The sequence below is a fragment of the Enhydra lutris genome, unplaced genomic scaffold (genome assembly GCF_002288905.1).
Source record: "Enhydra lutris kenyoni isolate GAN:26980312 unplaced genomic scaffold, ASM228890v2 scaffoldscaffold6, whole genome shotgun sequence".
Classification (NCBI taxonomy): Eukaryota; Metazoa; Chordata; class Mammalia; order Carnivora; family Mustelidae; genus Enhydra; species Enhydra lutris.
The window spans coordinates 34,881,614-34,904,136 of NW_019154090.1; the positions used below are offsets into that span (position 1 = coordinate 34,881,614).

Genomic DNA, 22,523 nt, shown 5'->3' on the forward strand with positions numbered 1-22,523 from the left:
TGGGGATCAAGAACCCAAGTAACACATCATAAAAGAGATTTTAAGGAATTGCATTATCACAGAATTCAGGTAGCAAACTGTTTTAAATGAGCCACAGCTGGTCTAACCTTAGGCCCAGTGAGGTAGTTATTTCCTGGAGAGAAAAACTTCTTAAAGAATTTTTTAAAAATTCTCAGTTGACACTTGTCTTTTGCAGAAAATTTCCCTGCGCCCAAGTTAAGATTTCCCTCAATGCTCGGAAAGCAGAGAAGACTGTGTTCCAAGGCCTAAAAGCTTATATTTTGGAGCTTAGTGGTAACTAATTTAAAAACAGGCTTAAAAAAATAGTTAAATAATTACTGCTTCATTTGCTACTGAACTTTTCAGGAATGATTACCAGGCCTTAACCATCTACTTACTCAAGGTTTGTTTTATGGGCTTTGTCCCCTGCATTCTCTCTTATGTGAAGGCATTTATTCTAAGTGAACCCATCAAAGGACATTTCCTAAGAACTTATCCTGAACATACTTTGCTAATGAAAAGGCCATTATTCTGGTGCCTTGCCTCCTCCACTGTTACTCTCATTGCAGAAACAGCTCTTGCTTCATTAAAGTAGGTGCATTCCAGACCAATGAGATGAAAGGATGAGGAAAATTTTAGCAAAGTCATGCAAGCTGAGTGCATCAAAAGCCCAGACTTAATTTTCTGATTCTTTCCAAATATTCTAGGGTATGGAAACTTATGAACAAAATATTGTTGTGTACTTAATTTTCAGTTCCTATCGCCAAAGGGTTTCTACCCTAGAAAGGGTTTCAACAATATTTAAAGGCAGTAAATAAATTAAATGAAACAACTGGTCAGTGATAAGCTGAACACAAGAAATGGTAAGTAGTAATTCTGGCTTAACCTTGCTGTGCAGTTTGTCTAATTTAGTTAAATTATCCCTGCTTCCATTATCCATGTGTACTCCTACTGTGTGTGCACCTGTCTGTGTGTGTGGTGTATGTTTTGGAAGCGTTGGGGACAATAGAGCCAGAGTACATTTTTACATTTTGCTGTAAGGTGGACTGAAACATCAAGAAGCCAAATTTCAGCTGTAACAAGCCTAGTTCTCTCTTTTGAAGCTTATAAATATGGTTTCTAATTATCATTTTTCCTGATTTTTGTAATTTTGTTGCTTCGTCTACAGATACAAGTCAATTGTTTGTGTGGTCAAGTATAAAGAAGTACACCTAACAATTTGAATATTTAATTTTATTTAGGATACGTTTTACATATGCCTTTTTTTAAAAAAAAAATATGCCATATGTAGGGCATATTATAAAATAAAGAAGTTAAATAGGGGCTGTGTAGTTTATAAGCTATCATGGAGTTTTGGACTTAATTTCTTTTTCATTGAAAAATTGACAAACATGGAAGGATGAAAAGTTACATCTTGGTACTGGCTTTCCTATTTAAAATATATTTCTTCCATTGATATCCTTCCTTGGCTGTCCCCCCCCCAGGTCAATCTGTTCATGTTTTTCAAGGCCCACCTTCTCCAAGAGGCCTTCTTCAACCAGTTAGGATAGCTGTTTTACCTAATCTTTCCCTAAGCATCTATGCCTACCTTGTGCCAGGCAACCTACATCTTCATGTATCTACATCATCATGTATCATGTATCTTTCTATTTTCTCCCATCTATACTGAAAGGTCTATACACACAGGGCCCTTTTCTTCCACTTCTGTGAAATAGTAACCACCCAATGGCATGAGATTCATTAAGGCTAATTCAATAAAGAAATATATGAATCGAAAAGAATCCTTCGAAGGACAGAGAATCTAGAGAAGATTCCAAAGGCAACATGGTTAGGTCATACTTACCTCTGACATTTGTTTAGACCACCAGCAGCAATGATGGAAATGACACAACCATTATCCACACAAGTGTACGTGTTTATGTTTATGTCTTCAAAAAATGAAGAATGAAGCAAATTTTGGAAAACATTGTTACTATCTTAAAATATTATTTAATGGTAAGCTTTACTCCTTTATCACCTCTTTGTTGATTTCAAAGAAGTGAAGATATTTTTAAAGGATGATTAGAGGGACACATGTGTGGTGCAGTTGGTTGAGCATCCAACTCTTGGTTTTGGTTCAGGTCATGATCTCACAAGCATGGAATCAAGCCCTGCCTTGGCCTCTGTGCTGAACATGGAGTCTGCTTGAGATTCTCTCTACCATACCCTCTGCCCCTCCTGCTCATGCTTTCTCTCTTTCTGAAATAAATAAATAAGTCTTAAAAAAAGAATGATTAGAAAGTTATTTAATTAATGTAGATGAAAGTTGTAGGAAATATGATTCAATTCTTATTGTAACATAAAATTCACTGGGGATAGCTTAATAAGTTAAGGGGTCTTTTGTAAGCTACCTTTAAAATTAAACACCTAAAAGGAAATTTAATTACATTTTGAGGATAATCTTCCCAGGAAGAAAGGGTTAAAACTGCCTCCTTTTTTTCTTTTAACTCATTTAGGCACTCTCTGGTGTCAACAAAGAGATCATTTATGTCATGTATGAAGAAACCATTTCAAAGGAACGACCATTTGATTTAAAATGAAATCAATAATCAACTACAACAGCTTAAGATTGATGATCCATGTTACTTCCCATGTATATTTTCTTATTAAAGCAGATAATCATCAATTAATTCAGTTGATCTCTTAATAGCCTATAAATGAGGACATCTGCAATAATGTATCACAAGAGAACTTGTCATAATCTTTTACAGACATCTCTTCTGCTTGGATAATGGTATTTGTTTATCTTTGGGTTCCCAGAGCATGAAACATAGTGCAAATAGTAGGTATTCAGTTAATGTTTATGACTAAATTAATCTGTTATTTGTTTTGAATGATATTATACTCATTGGCTCACTTGGCCCAACCAGCCATCTCCTGAGGTATTATTCCAATCTTTTAGTTGAGGAAAATGGTAATCTGTAAAAGGTTATGAAAATAATAAGTAATGAATCTTGGACTAAATTCTTTCCATTTCTTTCCTCATTAAAGTACTGGAGGAAAAGATGGAGGGACAGAGACTATAAATGTTTCATTACATGTGACTCATTTTAAAAATTTTTACAGTACTGCAGGAAAATGTGTAATAACAAGTGCTAACATGAAGAATTGTAGGGCATGTAAATTTTGCAAATTCTAATCATAGCCAATAATAATTGACTTTTATCAATCACAGTTTGGCCTCAGTTCTTCTGTATATAAACATTTATGCAAAGTTCTTGAGATATGCTTGAATGAAATATAAAATAACAGAGATAAAAATATGATATAAAATATAGTATCAATTTAAATATTACTTCATAATTTGAATTGCTATTGATCTAAATAGAGATTTGGGTTTCAGCTTGTTATTTGGTCATTGAATAAGGATTTTATGGAAATAAACATATGGTATATTTTGTAGTCAAAGTATTATATAAGGAAAAATGAAGATGATCTCTATGAAGTTAAAGCATGTGATTTTTCTATTTTAATTCTAACTGACCATGTGACATTTGGGAAGGTCATTTAATTTTCTGAGCCTCAGTTTTGGGAAGGTACAATCACAATAAGGCATATTTTTCCTTGCCTACCTTCTAAGGTGGTAGGGAGAATCAAATTTGGCAATGCACATGAAAAGACTTTGCAATTTCCCCCTTAATATGATGTTATGATGTTATTTATTTTAGGACATTGTATTACCGATTATTCACATAATCACATATCCTGTAAGACACAAAATATTTGGACATCAATACAATTGATGAGGACAACATGCTTACTGTTGAAAAAGCTTCATTCTGACTTACAAAGCAAAAAAATTTAAAAAGCAAGCTACCATTTTATGTAAATATAGGAATTAGCCCAGTAGTATTTGTTTTTTTTCATCCCATTAGAGGCTGTAGAGTAGTATCTGCTTGTGTGTACGTTTACATAACTATATAACATTACTGTCCTAGGAGATCCTAAAGAACCCTCACAACCTTCCGGTTCACTTACTTTCTTCTTGGCCGAAAAGTTGCAGTATATTGAGAATAGGTGACCCCAAAGTTTATAGCCCTCATGCAGTCAGAGAGCAAAACTAACAGAAAATAAGCCAGACTACTGCACTGACTGACGGCCTCATTTAGGGAGGCGTCCGTCAATTTAACTTTAAACCCATTAGCTCATTGAGAGCAGGGGAGAGAAGGGGATGTCTCCAAATGCAGGAAACTGTTGCCATAGCATTTTCCTTCTCTATTTCTGCCTACTTCTCCTCCCCCGAAGCAGCAACAATTTGTGCTCTCCCATTTTCTTTCAGCAACCAAATGCATTTTCAGAAACCAGGACTCCAGGGATGTGATATCTACACCACCTAATAACTGTACCTGGTAGGGATATTGAATAAGTCTGAGAGTGTTGTTAAGTTTCTCCGGACAGAATCATCTTTGCGGATGCAATTGCAGAACAGGAAACAGACTCAGGGAAAATTTTAGCCCCCCCCCAAATCTCATTGGCTATCTACGCAAGCTAAGGCACAACAATCACTCCCGCAACACAACGGATCCCTTTCAGTACTCGCAGCCGTGGACAGCTCCCTCACCTCGCGGTCCGTTCCTCCGCAGTGAGCCTCCTCGCGTTCAGCCTGCACCGGTCGGTGCGGCACCCGCCACCAAGTCTTCGCCAGCGCGCAGGGAACACGCGCTCCCTCCCTCCTCCCTCTCGGTGCCCCCGCCCCTCGCTCACCCCGGCTCACTCCAGCGGCGACTTTGAGGGATTCCCTCTCGGGCGGCCTCTGCTGCAGCACATCTGGCCTCATTCTCTGCACGGCGAGCATGGATCTCAGAGGAAGAGCCTTTCCTAGCGTCTACAGACTTCGAGTTCTCCTGATGCTGTTCTGTGAGTAGTGTCTGGGAGACCGCGAGGACAGGGTGCACTATTTGCTGAGAATAGAACAGGCAGAGTAAAACCAGTAGCTTAAGGTCAAAATGTGGCCCTTACGTTTTGCTATTTTCTTTCTGGGGGTTGGGAGGGGTGGGGGTGGAGGGCCTTCCCGCCACTGGCAGGGAATTCCCCAGAGGGCCACACACCTGTACCGCACAGCCCAGACACAAAGCTATGCGAGCCTGCTTCGTGGGGTCAGAGCATTGACAAGAAAGATTCGGTTTAAAAGCCTAAGATGAAGGAAAAAAGCCTTACAAAATAGTAAGGCTTTACATTTTTTAATTTTTATTTTTATTATAAATTAGCACCAGTGGAGTTAAAATTGTCGGCGCTAGGTTAGAGAAACGGCTCGCAGAGCACACAGCAGCAGGCAAGGAACTTTATCACCCCAAAGCCCGCAGACCACGGTATTTCCACCCTTGTGCCCGCGACGCGTGGGCTTGCTGAGCCCGGAATCGATAGGATTTGGGGGGGGGGTGTTTTTCCGCAGATACAATGGCTCGAATCACAGCAGAACAAGAAGTGGAAAATCTCTCAGGCCTTTCCACTAACCCTGAAAAAGATATATTTGTGGTGCGGGAAAATGGGACGACGTGTCTCATGGCCGAGTTCGCAGCCAAATTTATTGTCCCTTATGATGTGTGGGCCAGCAATTATGTCGATGTAAGGAACCTTTTCCCTCCCGGCTTGCTCCTAGGGCTCCAGGGGCGAAGGGTACCCTCCCTCAAGGCCCCGTGAAGACCTGGGTCGCCCGCCTTTCCCCTCTGCGCCCCTGCAGGCTGTTCCCGAATGCTGCATGGGGGTTCCGGCTTGTAACGCCTTCTGCTCACCCTGCCTGCTTTGAAAGTAAACCCCCTTTCTCTGCTTCCCTAACGGCCGGGTCTGCACGTAGGGCATCTAACCGCATGTTCCTGGACCTGGGAGCGCGCGCGCAAAGGAGCGCCCAGGCGTGCAACCCCGAGTTTGGACGCACTGCCCTTTACAGCCCCACGGAGGCTGGGCTCTCTGAGGGGGTGCGGGGCGTCTGTGTTCCCAGCTGATCACGGAACAGGCCGATATCTCACTGACCCGGGGAGCGGAGGTGAAGGGCCGCTGTGGCCACAACGAATCCGAGCTGCAGGTGTTCTGGGTGGATCGCGCCTATGCGCTCAAAATGCTATTTGTGAAGGTAACCCGGAGCGGGGCGCTCAGAGGCAGTGCTGCCTCGGTCGGGGTGGGTGTTGGCGGGGGCCGCCCCTCGGTTTCCTCACGGAGCAGCCGTGGGGGTGAGTGACGCGCGCCTCCCCCGCTCGGCAGGAAAGTCACAACGCGTCCAAGGGACCCGAGGCGACTTGGAGGTTGAGCAAGGTCCAGTTTGTCTACGACTCTTCGGAGAAGACCCATTTTAAAGACGCAGTCAGTGGTGAGTAGAGGCCTCAGAGCTGGGAAGGGAGACTGGGAGACCGCGGGCACTGCAGAGAGCACAGCCCTGGAGAGATTCGGAAATTTTATGGAAACTGATCCTTACTCTGCACTCCCAGACCACGTCCTCCTTGGGCTTTCTCGCCAACGTAGAGGAAAGCCAGAGCACCAGTGCGTCTGTGCCCTGGGCCTTAGGCCTTGTACATGCGCAAGGAACCAAGGACCAGCCCGTCACCCAGCCACCCATAGCTTGATCCTGGATAAGTCGTCTCTGGAGGGCCTGTCATCTCCTGGCTGCTTCAGGACGATCTCTTATGCTTTGTCCTTTAAAGGAGCACGGAGAAGGGCAGAGCTGGTTTTTTCCCTGCACCCTGGTTTTTCTTCTCATGCGGGGAAACTTGAAAGGGTCCGTGTGGCTTCTCTTGCTCAGGATTTGATAGCCTCCAGTATCTTTCTGCTCCTGTCCCCAGGGCTCACACTCCATCTTCCGTCATGGACTGCAGCCACCCCAGAGCGGATTCTGAACGTGTCCTAATTTATTAGCTTTTCCTTCCCATCACTCCCACAACTCACCCAGATCCTCCAAAAATATCGTGGCAAGAACAACAGCCATCCCCCAAATAAAGTTCCCATGTGCAGGCACCATCAAAGACCACACCTGAATTAATTAATTACCTAACTTATTTATTTATTTAGTAAACTGTCTAATCTCCTAATGAGGCCTTCCATCACCTGGGCATCTAGGTTGGGAAAAGATTTTTATTGAGCACATGAAAGAATGTTCATGTCATTTTTCTCCCTTTCTACCTGTTTTAATCATTATAGCAAAAAGCATTTTCTTTTTTTCATCAATTCAAATACTTCCCCCAATTACAGTAGATGCCTCCTCCCACCACTGCAAAAAAAAAAAAAAAAATGGAAAAGAGGAAAAAACAAAACAAAACAAAACAAAATCCACAAACATGTACCAGAAAAAGAGAAAAAGGGGGCAGACCTCCAAAGAGTTTATGTGTGTACCAAGACATCTGCCCAGCACACCAGCAATTAGCCCTGCTTTATTGAGGAAAATATTTTATTCTGTGTGGACCACTGTGAAATGGGGAAGATCAAGTCACTCTTTCTTTGGAATTTCCATTGACAGTGTTTATATAGTAAAAAAAAAAAATGGTTGGATGTTTAGGTAACACTCTACTCTTCCAGACAAAAAATTTCTTTTTTTTTTTTTTAAGATTTTATTTATTTATTTGACAGAGAGAGATCACAGTAGACAGAGGCAGGCAGAGAGAGAGAGAGAGAGGGAAGCAGGCTCCCTGCTGAGCAGAGAGCCCGATGCGGGACTCGATCCCAGGACCCTGGGATCATGACCTGAGCCGAAGGCAGTGGCTTAACCCACTGAGCCACCCAGGCGCCCCAGACAAAAAATTTCTAATCAGTGTTTAAGGAGCTCATGAAACAATGGGTGTACTTGTCCTTTGTCACCGCTTGATTCCTCTAGCAGAGCCCCAGATCCTGCAAGGCAACACAGGGATTTAGAATGGTGACTGGAGCTGAGAGTCAGGAGCCAGCTCTCTGGCACAGGAGATTAGGAGGTTAGGATTCTGCCAGGAAGCGGGTCCTAACATTTGCTCTGGGTCTTCCCTGCAGCTGGGAAGCACACGGCCAACTCCCATCGCCTCTCTGCCTTGGTCACCCCAGCTGGGAAGTCCTATGAGTGTCAAGCTCAGCAATCTATTTCACTAGCCTCCAGTGATCCACAGAAGACAGTCACCATGATTCTGTCTGCAGTCCACATCCAGCCTTTCGACATCATCTCTGATTTTGTCTTCAGTGAAGGTAGGTTGGTGGGGATTGCAGTGGGAGGAGAAGGCTGGAGCCAAGGGAAGGCTGACATCATGGGGAAGGGGACCTGCGGGGGTCCCAGGCTGTTACTACTTGTATTTTCTTTAGGCTGACATGACACTTCCTTTCATGTAATATTTTAGGAACAGTATCAACTTTCTTCAATGGCTTCTTCTCCTTTCCTCCTTCTCTCCATTCCTTCTTCTCTCACTTTCCCTTCCCTGCTCCCTCTGTCCCTTTCTTTATGTTTTCATCTTTCCTTTCCTCCCATCCTTTACCAAAGAGGAACCCTGATGGAGAGAGAGGTAACAGGGTCCATTTGGAAAACCTGTATATAATTTTGATGCAAGTTTCCCAATGAAAAAGCAGCTAAAATCTCAAGTACTTCTGTAGTGAGCCTTGGATTGCAGAAGGTCCTCTGCTTCTAGAGGCCTCAGTTTCTCCATATTATCTCAGGCACTTTCAGCTGTAGGTTTTACCAGTCTTTTTTCATGTGGCTAGAATGTAGTCGATGATGTGTGTGCGTGTGTGCCCGTGTGCACTTGCACGCACTTGCACACGTCACAGAGAGACAGAGAGACTTAGGAAGACCTGTGCCCCTCCAACACTCACCCTTGTGGGGAGGAACCCCGTTGAGGACCTGGGAAGGGAGGGTCCCTGATCTTTTCCTTCTGGGGTGTGGAGAAGGACTTCTTCTCAGTCTGTGCTGGTCTCTGAAAGTGGGTCAGGCAGGATATAGGTGGGCAGGTTCACGATGTCCACATTCTCTTGGTTCTCTGCAGCCCTCCAGAGGTTGGGCACATTTCTGTAGCTTATCTGAATCTAGCACAAATTTACACTGGGCAAATGTAGGGTAAGTAAAATTTTAAATTCGTTTGTTCTTTCTTGTCTGGAGAAGGTCGTTAAGAAATGGGGAGAGATTCTGGTTGTTTTATAGATAACTTCCTTTGGGCTGGGAGTCCCCAGGTGAATACAACCATTGGTATATATGGACTATCAGGGAATCCCCATCTGTATCATACACAAATCATTAAATCATTTCCCGGGGAATCCAGCTTTCATAAAATTCCCCTCCCAACTCAAAGTGTACTGAATACAATCTACCGCACCTCTACAAGGATGGTTAAGGACCCCTTGCGCATTCTTAAGTTAAATAGTCTTTGACAGAAGACCCAACTTCTTTCTTTATTTTTGTATTTTTACCACCTAATACAGCATTTGGCACACTGTAGATGCCCAGGGAAATCTGGCCGAATTGATATTCTGAAGCCATGGACACAATTAACAGAGACTTCCAAATGCTTGAATGCCAGATGAAGCAGAATTTAATATATTTTCTAAGTCGATGCAACACTTACTTCCACACACTTAGGGAAGAATGGATCATTCCATTTTAATGGATCTTCCAGAAAAAGTAAAACTAAACTCTGAGTATCAAAACCATTACATTTAAAAAAAAATCTGATTATGGAAGTATTTCTAAAATGTAACAGTCAGTGTCTTTCTTAAACTGAAAATACTAACTATAATTAAATGTAATTGAGCTATGATTACTGATGACCAGGAATTCAGGAGGAACATATTGGACTGTGTAGAATCAGTCCCCATGGTCCCTCCGATAGATACTTTTGAGTTTATAAGGGGCCTTTGTATAGTCTCTATTTACTCTTTGTAAACAAACAAACAAACAAACAAATGGTTAGCTGTTCGCAGGCATGTCCTTACTTTTCGGTGCTACTAGTGCTCTGATGGCTGCCTTTAGGTCCCTCCCACAACCTCACTTTCACTCATTCTCCCTTATTTCCATATTGATTCTTACAGTCATTTTCGAACTGAGAAACCAAATCTCATTGATGTGTGGGATCCTATGCAAAGTGAAAATAAATGGGTACTGAATAAGAGCCAGAAGTATTTTCCTGAACATCAGTGAAGTTCATGGCATGGCCTTAATGGCCATCTTTTGTTTGAAAAACAGTTTTTATCCACTTCCCCGTCCTGGACTGGCCCGGTTGCTGGGTAGACTTCAAGAGTTTGTAAGCATATAGAACTTTCTAAAATACAGATATATTAAGCATCAGCCAATTGTACTTGTCTCACCCAGGCTTTTCTGGGTAATAATTAGGATGTCCCCTCCTGTAGGGTGCCCTGGGGCTCAAAAATCCTGCTCCTGGGAGGAGGCAAGCCTCATTCAGAATCAGTCACTGGATCCCTGTGCCTTTGTGTGGCAGGGGCACTTTTGTTTTTCCGCTCCTCCCATCTGTGCCTCTCAGCACCTGCCCCCCACTGTGTTTTGTAAGAGATCATTTTATTTGATTTGGTAGAGTCCAAGGCATTCCTTTTGGGGTGCTATTTTGGGACTTGGCACTTGCCCCTCCCCTTTCCCAGAATAGAAGGTCAGGAGGCTCTGATGTGTTGCCCCTACCCCAGTGGGGGAGGCAGCAGTATTTGATCATACGTGTGCATGCTCATTGCAGGGGTCTGTGCCTGTGGCTGGCAGGTGTGTGCAGGACCTCCAGCCAAAGGGTTTCCAATGAAGGACTTAATTCTCTGTGTAAGGGGGCCATACTGACTCTGAAATTTCACACCTGCCTGCTTAATAGACTCTGAGAAAAACAAGGAAGGGTCAGTGAAATGGATTACTGGATACCCACGGGGCTGAAAGCAGCTCTAGTAGAAGTTGACGTCTCTATCCCATAAATCCCTTTAGTGCTTTGAGCTTGGCTACAACCCTGATCCTCAACAGAGCTCTCTTAGCCCAGCACGTCTCCAGCTGCAGTGTGCACACGGATCTTCTGCTGCATTGTGCACAACTGTGGTGATCTTGTTACCATGCCCAGTCTGGTTCAGTAGGTCTGGGGGCGGGGCCCAAGGTGCTCCATTTCTAGCAAGCTCCCTGGGGATGCTGCTGATCTTTGGAATACTGTAGGGGGTTTGAGGGATCTTGAGCTGATCAAGGAGAGGCAGTAACATACAAGCTTGATTTGGTGGTACTTGGACGGGTTGCATGAGAGGGGAAGCTGCTCAGAGCATGAGACTGTCCAGAGGGAGACGTATGGGGACCACCATCTGGAAGGGGAGGAGGGCAAAGGACATCCCAGGGGGGGTAGGGGGCATCCGTGTCTAGGTGATATGGCTCAGCAGCATGATAAGGAGTCTCTGGGTCAGAGAGCTCTGAGGGGCAGTGGAAGCTAAGGCCTTATACCTGTAAGGCCCTCGCTTATCAATGGGTAACAGCAGGCGCCAAGTAGCTGAAGATGTGTTTGTTTGGGCCGGTTTTTAAATAACTAGATGTGTAAAAATTTGAGTTGGGCATGGCAGGCTTTTGAACTAATGGTCTCAGCCTGCAGTGAAGAAATGAACCACCTAGGGTCCAATACACAGAGGCTACTTTGGCTCATTTCTGTAACCAACACACTTTCATGGCCAATGACCAGCCTGTAGTTCAAGGCACCTCCTGCTCCGCGGTTGGGTTTGATTAATGTGTCCTTCCACAGTGAAGTCCATGTAGTTCGTCCCTCTGAGCGCCCTAGAAGATTTCTGGCTGGGATGGGATGAGGAATGCCGCACTGATAGGGAAAAAATTCAGCCTGAGAATTGTAATGGCTTGAATGAAAGGCAAATTTTACATATGCGTAATCACAGAAGAAACATACGGAACACAGAGGGTGTCTCTGTTCCCCTTTAAAAAAGATTCAGGTTTAACAGGCATTTAAAAGTGACCACATAGAGGCTGGTCCCTTTTCAGTTCTCAAGGGGGAGAAATAAGCAAACTAACCAACCAACCTGTAACGAAGGTGCTGAGATCCCAGATTACTGCAGAGAAACCGAGGCTCAGAGAAGTGAGGTTCTTGGGGAAGTCCACCCTCCTGGTGGCTGCTGGGGCTGGGGCAAGAGCCTGTCTTTGGCGATCAGATCCTGTGCTCTTATCCTTTCAGAGTTTCAGCTCCTCCTGCTGAGCAGCTATAATAAACACGTGAACGTGGGAGGCGCCTTTACAAAGGGTGTCAGGTCGCCTGAATTCGTGAGTTTTTTATTAGTATTCCTAACAGTGTGATTGGGAGATGCCACCTGATCTGTATTTTACCCAGATCTGTGTTTTAGCGGTAATGAACATGCCTTACTTGCTCTGTACACCAGTCCTTAGTAGAGCCCCTGTGGCTAGCTGTCACACCTCACCTCAAGTGCAGGAAGGTTTAGCTGATGATGATTCAGAGCCTTGTATAGACCTGTGGTTTACTAGCATCTACCAGCCAAAAAATGGGTCACCCTGGGTGGTTGTTCCTCAGGATCTCCTGGGTAAGCATCAAGGGGGAGATAATCCTGTTAAGTACTGCTAAGAACTATGTCGAGGGCTGGGATGTGAAGCCCTCATGTGGGGCCTTGGAGTTAAGCCATTTGTAGAATTCAATATTCCTGGTGCTGTCCTGGAACACAGTGTTTCAAGCTGGATTCTCCTAAGAGCAGATCCCATGCAAGTATGTAAGTGCAAGTGGTTTATTTAGGAGGTGATTCTAGAAAGCACTGATAGGACGCTGAGGAGGTGAGATAGGAAGGCAAGACTACCAGTAACAGGAGCATTAACGAGCAGGTGTCCACTGTGGGTGCTGGGGGTCACATAGCTGGAAACTCTGGGAATGTAGAACCTACCTCCGACTATCTGGCCTGAGATAGTGGGAAAATGGCATTTACCCACTGACTCTCATCCCATCATTGATGGCTGCTGGGGTTGGGGGCAGTGTAGACTTTCTTAGATTTCTAACCTGCCCTGTAGGAAAAACCTGCTGGAATATGTGGGACTAGTGAATGCCAAGGCAATAAGACACTGTCTAGGTCTGCTGCACCTAGGTACTGGGATATATGAGCTTACCCTGCCATGCCATATGCCTCGTGCACAGTAGCATCTCTCAATAATTGCTTTTATTATCTTTTTTTTTTTTTTTAATTGCTAGTGCTTACATCTTGGTGAGAGGAACTGCTTGTCTTCAGCCACGGGTCTCCAAAGCCCACTCATGCTAACAGTCTCTCAGTATACAAAATACATTTTGCTGAGGTTATGGGAGTCTAGAGCCAGTCCAGAGAAAATGGGAAGAGGGGTAAGCCCCTCCCTCCAGCTGCCCTGTCAGTGTGGAGGAAGCCCAGCCAGGAAAAGATTTGTCCTTTCCTCGAACAGGAACGGTCTGTGCTGTTAACAGAGCTTGAAAAAGCAGGCAGCTTGCCTTTTTGCCCACTGCCCATCTCAGTGCTGTCCATTTGGGATGCAATGAAGAGTTTTGGTAGTTGGACAGCCTCTGGGAGTAAATACAACATTGAGATGGTCATCAAACCATCCAACACACAAAAAATGGTGGTCATCAAACAAATAAATGAATAATAATTAATTAGTTAGTTAATTAATTAATTAAAACATGGACTAAATAACAGAACCTAAGATGAATCAGGATTTTAGTGGGGGCATTAGATTTATGGTTGAGGGAATCTTATTTGGCCACTGACAACTGGCAACAGATTACCCTTCTGCTGTCTGTTCTGTCTTCATCTGGTTCTTTCCAATGACTAGACTAGACTGGTTCTTGTCTTTTCCAGCCATATGCCATTCTAGGACCCTGAGCCCAGCCAGGGCAGAGGCATGAGGGACCCCAAACCCTGTGGAGATGAACAGGGAGTTAGGGCCTCTGAGCATTCAAAGCCAGATTCAGTGTAGGCAAAGCCAAAGAATATTCTTCTCCCAGGCAGAGATCTAGGGCCTTCCTTGTTTTAGAAGGAATTGCACAGAATCTTAATCCTGGATTCCATAGGGGATGTGGATAGTATTCTGGAGTGTGTGTATTTTAATGGGAAAAAATTGCATCTTTATTTTACCAATTTCTAATTTTTAATATCCCTTTCAATTATAAATGAAAGTAACAACTTGCAGTAATATTAGTGGTAATAATTAATTAATAATTAATAAATAGTGGTAACCTTGTCACCAAGAGAAATCATAGATATTTTTATCCCACATTCATGGGTACAGAACTTGCAAAGTGACAGTGATGCTTCTCATTACTTTGCATTTACTTTGATACTCCTCATTACTCATTATTTCTCATTATTTTACCCCAGCCAGTATGTGTACTTATAAAGGAGTACACACATGACTTTCTCCCAACTTATTTAAAGATATTTTGATAGCTGAATTTCAGTGTATCTGTTTCCTTTGTAGTCCTATGTGTTTTCTTTTTCTGCATTTCTAAGCAGGATTCTGAAAAAGGATGATGGTTTCATCATTACTGGTATAAAAAAGGTGGCACCTCTTGTCTTAGTGGGTCATGGCCAGTACCGTTATAAGTGAAAGAGAATGGACTGGCATGGAGAAATTTTTAGATGCACAAGGTCAGGAGACGTATTGTTTTGTGAAGCTCTGGTTTTAGTTATGTGTATATACCTGTGTTCTGAGTTGAAGTGTAAAACATTTTTCCCCTCTCTGGGTCAGAAGCAGAGTTTGAAAACACTAGCTTGAGCCTGAACATGGAGAGTGTGATCTATGATCTATGGGCTCACAGCCTCTCATTTAGAACCCCTGGGGATAGATGGGTTTCAGACTTCAGGATTTTAGATTTTAGGAAGACAATATTATAGTATTGTCCATATATTATGGAAAAGCCCAGAAGAGTCCAAGCAGGCCCTGTAATCAGATATATTAATATACTCTCTTCCCTCTGGAGAAACTGGTGAAACTTCTTGCTAAGTACAATGAGAATCATGAGCATCATGACATTGGTTCAAGTCCAGTGTTGCTGCCAAATGAGTAATCCAGAGTACTTTGAAATTCCAGAGCTCTGTGGATTTTGGAATGGTGGATAAGGGATGGCAGACTCACTAATTCCCCCTTATTTGACCACCTAGTAGATATGGGTGGCTGAAGATGGGGATTCAGTATTTTTCATGATGATTTTTGACATTCCCTTATTTTCCCATGATTATTATTATTATTATTTTTAAGGGGACCCTATGGCATCCCTTTATTTCCCATGATAATGATAATAATTATTATTATTTCCCATGATTATTATCCCATGACTAATAAAATTATTATTATTTATTATTTTCCCATGATTACTATTACTATAGTTTAATACTCCCTTTATATACCCCTTTCTGTGGTGTGTTTAGTTCAGGTTTTTCCTAAGACAACAAAAAATATTTCTTAAGAAGTAAACCACAATTATAAGGCTAAGTGAAATAAGTCAGAGAAAGACAAATAGCGTACAATTTCACTCATACATGGAATTTAAGAAATATACAAACAGGGGCGCCTGGGTGGCTCAGTGGGTTAAAGCCTCTGCATTCAGCTCAGGTCATGATCCCAGGTTCCTGGGATTGAGCCCCGCATCGGGCTCTCTGCTCAGCAGGGAGACTGCTTCCCTTCCTCTCTCTCTGCCTACTTCTCTGCCTACTTGTGATCTCCATCTGTCAAATAAATAAATAAAATCTTAAAAAAAAATAAAAAAAGAAATATACAAACAAAGAGAGAAAAAAACCAAAAGACCAGACTCTTAACTATAGAGAACAAACTGATGATTACTGGAGGAGAGGTGGGTGGGGGGCTGGGTGACAGGGATTAAGAAGTGCACTTGTCATGATGAACATTTAGTAATATATAGAGTTGTTGAGTCACTCTGTTGTACGCCGGAAACTAATATAACACTGTATGTTAACTATACTAGAATTAAAACAAAATTAAAAATTAAAACAAAACAAAAACAAAAACCAAAAAAAGAAGTCAATCACAATAGTTTTTTAACCATAATATTCTTTGTCAGAATACATTATGCTTTTCTCCAGTGCCTTCCTTAAAGGATGAGATATGAGATGTCATTCCCCCCGTAACTATACCAAAGTTATTATCCATTTAAAGATAATACTTTGGGCAGTATGATTCTGACACCAGTTCTGATGTGCAGGTGTTTTTCCCAACCACTAAGAAATTCTCTGACAGCAGCTGGGTGTTCTGCAGTTCAACCTACTGCTGACACTGTCTCTCTAGAGATACCATCAAATACCACTGGTTAAGGGCTCCTTCCTACAAGACTGCTCCCCATCCCCACTTCACACACAAACTCCAAGTCCAAGTTATCACCAGGACTTCTGATCACCTTGCTATTGGAGGTTTCCATGACCTTCTCCTTGAATTCTAGAGAGGCACACAGAACTCAGAGAAACATTTTACTCACTAGATTACTGGTTTGTTATAAAAGGATAGAACTCAGGAACAGCTGTTGTAAGAGACACATAGGGGAAGGCATTGGGCAAGAGGGTGGAGCTTCCATGCTCTCTCCAAGCCCACCACTCTGCCCAAATCTCCATGTGTTCACCAAGCAGAAGCTCTCTGAATCCCATCCTTTGGGGTTTTATTGAGACTTCCATAGGCTCGAGTGATTAAATCACTGGCCATTGGTAGTTGAACCCCATCTCCAGGCACTTTCTCCTTCCTGTAAATCAAGGGAGTGGGACTGGAATTTCCAACTGTCTGATCAAAAGGTTAGTTCTCCTGGCAACCAAACCCCATCCTTAGGTGACCTAGGTGTTTTCCCAAATTGACCACATTAACATAAGCTCAGGTGTGCTTGAAAGGGGTACGTTATAAATATCAGGGTGTTAAGTTTGCAATGAGCACATAGAAAATGAAGAAAGCCACAGTCTATATTAACATTACACAGGCAACAGTTGTTATGAGGAAAACAAATAGCCTTTGTTGGTAACAAAATCCCTGCACCAGGAAACCCCATTTCTACTCATTTTTCTCTTTAAAGAGGCAATATGGTATCATGGGGAAAAATCAGTCTTCTGGGTATGGAGTTCTGGGCCCACAGCTGTCTCTGGTACACCTTGTAACAACAGCTAGATTTTTCCCTGGAGAAATGGGTATGTTGGACAGCAGGCTGATGCTCAAAGTGTGGGACTCATTAGAGCTGAACTAAATAGTGAAAAAGAAAATTCCCTACTAATTCTTTTTAGTCCTCTGGTTGCAATAGAGAAAGGTTCAGTTCAGTGCTAATAATGGGTACTTAACATTTCCCTGAATTTGTCAAAATGTCTTTTTAAAAATCTTCTTTGTAAAAATATCTTTTTTTTTCAGTTGGGGAATGCATGTATGTATATGTTTACTTATTTATTTTAAATAGTTTTATTCAGGTTATAATTGAAATACAATAATCCGCACATACATAAATGTATGATATGATAAAAATTGACTTCAGAGGGCACCTGGGTGGTTCAAAGCCTTTGCCTTTGGCTCAGGTCATGATCCCGGGGTCCTGGGATGGAGCCCCACATTGGGCTCTCTTCTCAGCGGGGAGCCTGCTTCTCCCTCTCTCTCTGCCTGCCTCTCTGCCTACTTGTGATCTCTGCCAAATAAATAAAATCTTTTAAAAAAATTGACTTCAGAATACACCTATGAAGCCATCACTACCATCCAGAAAAATCAACTTATCCATCCCCTCCAAAAGCACCCTCCTACCTCTTAGTAATAAATACGTACCCCACTGAATTCTCAGAAACTGAACATACCTAGGTGAGCAGTATGTAGAGCCATGGAGCCCAGAAGCCCTCCTTTCTGCCCACCCTGTGATTCTGTAGCCTTTAAATGCCAGTAGCTCAGGTCTGCTACAGACCTGACCCCAACTCTCCCCCCAGCTCCTTTTTGCTAAGTGCCACCCTGCTGTGCTGTTGAGTTAGGCTGTTGGAATTCAGATTGGGGCTTCATTTCCCCTGGGCAAATGACTTAGCCTCACTCCACCTTATCAGTAAAATGGGTACAATACTATTTATCTCATAGGTTTGCCATGGGGATTAAATGAAACAATCTTTGTTCTTAGAACTGGAAGTTAATTTAGAAACCAAGCATGTGAAGTATACAGCTTTTCCAAAGCTGTATGTTTGCCTGCAGTCTTCTAGGTTCTACTTAATAGAAAAGATTCCTGAGGTTCTGACCTTATACTCCTTTCTGCTGGGCTGAGGAGAGTGGGAGGAAGGACTGTGTCAACGTGGATTCTGGAGTAGCCTGGCACACAGTTGGTGCTCAATAAATGTTTACTATGTCACCCTGACTTAAAAACTTGGTCTTTATGAAGAGATATCGAAGCCTATTTTCTCTAACTGTGGCTCAGAAGTTCAGGGAAAAGGCCACCAGTTACCCAGAAGGAGCAAAGGCACCTGAGCAAATGTCTCCTGGTTTCTAGGAATAAGCTTTTTTTTTTTTTTTTTAAGATTTCTTTATTTATTTTAGAGAGTGGGGGTGGGGCAGAGGCAGAGGGAGAGAGAAAATCCTCAAGCAGACTCCTTACTGAGCACAGAGCCTGACATGGGGCTCGATCCCAGGCCCCTCAGATCAGGACCTGAGCTGAAATCAAGAGTCAGCTGCTTTGCCACCCAGGTATCCCTCTAAGAATGCAGTTCTGCTCTGATCTACAAACTGTGTGATCCCCAGGTTTCTCCAAAAATTGCTTTTCTGGTTCTAGGTAAAAACGGAAGCATAGGGTTATTAAACTCTCTTGAGGATAAGGGTGTAACATGGAATTAGCACCAATGTGCTGGTAACATTTTCTTTCCTGATCTAAGTGCTGGTTACATGGGACGTTCACTAGTGAAAATCCATCAACTTCTGCACTTTCTTTTGTTAAAATTGTAGTATAAGTTACATATACTAAAATGAACAAATCTGAAGTATTTAGCTTGATGCATTTTTACCTCTACTTGCAACCATGTAACCCTTACCTAGATCAAACTATAGGATATTTCCATCATACCTGCAAGTTCACTTTCCTGTTCCCCATATGTAAGTACTTTTCTGATTTCAATCACCATAGACTTACCTGTTCTTGAACTTCACATAAATGGAATCATACAGTATGTGCTCTTAGAGTATGCGTCTTAGAGTTTTCACTCAACATAATGTTTTTGAGATTCCTCCATTGTGTTAAGTGTAGCCATAGCTCATGCCTTTTCATAATTGATTAATATTCCATTGTATGAATAGACAGGTCTGTTTTTCCATTCCACCTTGATGGACATTTGGGTTGTTTCCATTTTAGGCTATTGTGAATAAAGCGTCCATCAACAATTGTGCTCAAGTCTTTTTGTGTACATATGTTTTCATTATTCTTAGGTAAATATCTAGGATTAGAATGCTGGGTTATAACATAGGTGTACATTTCCCATGACTAGAAGCTCTTAGAAGTAGTTGTACCATCTTCCACCAAGGAGGTATAAGAGTTCTAGTGCCTTCATATCATTATGAACACTCGTTATTTTCAATCTTTTTGAAAGCTGTATATTGTGTGCAATTCTCTATGTGAACACACACTTCAATAAAAAGTCAAAAAATTAAGCCAGCAATAAAAATGGTGGTTGTGTTTAACGCTGAAGCTCTGAAAGTGCAAATCAATCATCTGGGTGTTTCACTGGCACCTGCTAGGAATCCAGTGACTGAATGTTGCCTTATTTAATTGATGCCTTTTAATTTTACAGTGTGCAGAAATATTAAGTGGTACATCCTTATCATTGGTCAGAGAAACATTATGTCTAAGTAAAAGTTCTCCCCAAATGTTCGTCGAGAAATCTTTTCACCTCCACTTCCAACTAAAAAGGATTTTAGCTTTGAGAGGAGGACTTGTGATTAAAAATATCTTGACAGGAGCTGATCACTTTCTTCTTCTTTCCCATTTCAGAGCATAAGTGCCCGGTGGATGAGCGAGAGCAGTTGGAGGAAACCTTGCCCTTGATTTTGGGACTCATCTTAGGCCTCGTCATTGTGGTAACACTGGCGATTTACCACATCCACCACAAAATGACGGCCAACCAGGTGCACATCCCTAGGGATCGATCCCAATATAAGCACATGGGCTAGGGGCCATTAGGCAGGCAGCCCTGGAGACCCCTCCCCCAGCTGGATCAGGTAAAGAAACAAAGCACTTTTCCACCTTGTACATGGGATACACCAACATAGCTACAATGCAACAGGCCTGGGTGTCCAAGGCTTGCTTGGCCTGCATCCATGCTTAAACCCAGGGATGGTGGGAGGGATTCTTTCGGATTCATGGGGTGAATGGCAGATCTTCTCTCCACACTGGGGAATGAGGAGGGAGGGGTCAGCCAGCTTTCATGCTCATGGTGGCTTGGCTTTCTCTCTCCAAGAAGCAACACATACAACTCAGAGGAGTATCTTGCTCTGAAATTTAAGGATGAAAAGACACTTCTTTTGGAAAGACACCCCTTTAGGTTCAGAGAAATAGGGGGTGCTTTGCTCCCTTGGCCTACCTTATACAGCACACAAAATACAGCCTCATGCTCCCTACGGCAAGACCCCTGAAAGTGATCCATGCTTCTGGCTGGCATTCTGCATGTCTAGTGATTGTCTTGGGAATGTTTCACTGCTACCTGCACCCAGTGACTTTGCAGCACAGACCCCATTTAATGTAACTATGCAAAGTTGTTTGGGCTCTAGTATGTCAGGTCCAAGTAAGGGGACCTGAAGAATCAATCGTGTGAGTTTGTTTTTCAAAATGAATTAAAACACACTACTGTCTAACATGTGGCTGCTTTCTTGAAACAAGAAGACAATATGGTTTCTAACATGGGTTCTTTGGCACCCAGAGAAGCGAAGGGTATGGTGAAGAATGGGCTTTCATTTCTGAAAGAGGAAAGCAAAGAAAGGGCAGGGAAGCCAAAAGAGGGAGGTTGTTTTTTCAGGTTAAAAAAACCCCCATGGATTTATTTTGGCAAACATAGTTTTAATAATGGCCCTTCTTGAACGACTGGTCTAATAAGGCTTCTTATGCTTTCTGATCTTGAGTTTGGCATTTCACTTCAGATAAAAAAGCTGGTCTGAACACGGGAACCTAGGTTGAGTTTTGTTTGAAGTAAAATAGAACTTGCTGGAACTTCCCAGAGAAATGTGCAGCGTTTAAATTTCACTCACTTTCTAAATAATCATTTTTCTGAAAAATCTGAGTCAGGAGAGGGGAAATCCTTTTCTCTGATGTTAAGGATGGGAATCTCCCCACCCACCATACGATCTCTAACATGAGAGGCAACTCATGAGTTCATCTCCCCAAATCCTCAACTGTTGAGAGGAGCATATCCTTAGGAGTTCATTATCCCAGGAAACCTTGGTAAGTATTGGTCAATTGCTGTTCTATTACCTGTTTGTTTGCTGCTGCTCTGTCAGTCTGTCAGTCTTTTTCCCCTGCATCATCTGTCTTCAGTGTCTGCCTGGTACCAGGGAGGAAGACAGTTGCACATTGTGCAAGGAAAAGGAAATACCTTCTATCAGCTGCCATCTTGTCACCCCCATGCCCCAAAGCTGACCAACTCTTTCTTTTTTAGCATCTCGTATATTTTTTAAAGACTTCCTATTTATATGGAACCACCCAAGAATTTGGGGGTAGAAATGGACACTTAGATGTATCAATGAGTTACCCTTGCTTTCTGTAACTCCTTCAGAAAAAATATTTCGACCTGATTCATATTTCTGTATACTCCATATTTCCTTTTTTTCACTTTTACAAAAGTAAATTTGTGTCTTGAAAATTTCACTTTCACAAAATATGGGACTCATGATGAGTTTTGGAATTGTCATCCACTCAGCAAACCGTCAACAAACAGGTTTTGAGCGCCTACCGAGTGCAGGCTCTGTGCCATGGATACAGTAGTAAACCAACAACTCAGAGTCTCTGGGGTATGACTGACAGACACCTGTCCACCAGTTGTTCCAAAAAGAACTAGTGCCCTGGCTCTTTTTCCAGTGTTATCATATGGCTGCATCCCTGTGGTTAAACAGATCAATTAAATCCTTCCAGAATCCAACTTTCTGAATTTTCAAATTTCGGTGTTTTTTTTTCCCCCTTGCGACATGCAGTCTATATGAAGACACATTACCAGGACTATTATTGCTCTTAATCACAGCATCTCCATTTAGTTGTCCTAAAATTAGGTCTCTAGCTTAGCCTAATTTCTTTGGACCTCACCTTATTTCTCTCAGTCCTGCCTTTCTCTTATCAACAAAGCAGAATAAAGGGGAGCCTCGGGGTCACCCCAGATGCAGTGGTCTCTAGGTGGAGACCATAAGTTGTCCAGAGGGACTGACTCAGCCCCTGGACTCAGCCCCGGCTCCTCTCTTGGCCCTTCCCACTGTCCTGCATTTCACAGCTGCCCCTGTACCTGGGGCAAGCCGAGATGGTGGCTCACGTCCCCGCATTGTTTCTCAAGCTCAGAGAAGATAGAGAAAACAAACAGACAAACCACAGATGCTCCATTACCCCCTTAACTGTCATTTTCTTTTTTACTGCAGTTTTAACCACAAA

At 42.8% G+C, this 22,523-nt stretch overlaps 1 protein-coding gene across 2 annotated transcripts; it reads left to right on the forward strand.

Annotated features, from left to right (window-relative positions):
- Positions 1 to 4,112: 4,112 nt before the first annotated feature.
- LOC111141655 (lysosomal associated membrane protein family member 5) lies at positions 4,113 to 20,749 on the forward strand. 2 transcript variants are annotated; one of them, XM_022494379.1, is made up of 6 exons: positions 4,113 to 4,896; positions 5,432 to 5,604; positions 5,978 to 6,109; positions 6,238 to 6,343; positions 7,987 to 8,175; positions 19,890 to 20,749. In XM_022494379.1, exons 1-6 carry the CDS (start codon positions 4,833 to 4,835, stop codon positions 20,066 to 20,068), a joined length of 843 nt encoding a protein of 280 aa, XP_022350087.1. In that variant the 5' UTR covers positions 4,113 to 4,832; the 3' UTR covers positions 20,069 to 20,749. The 2 variants fall into 2 exon arrangements, with proteins under 2 accessions (XP_022350087.1, XP_022350088.1); XM_022494380.1 differs by lacking the exon at positions 5,978 to 6,109 and having other exon boundaries at positions 4,833 to 4,896.
- Positions 20,750 to 22,523: the final 1,774 nt, after the last annotated feature.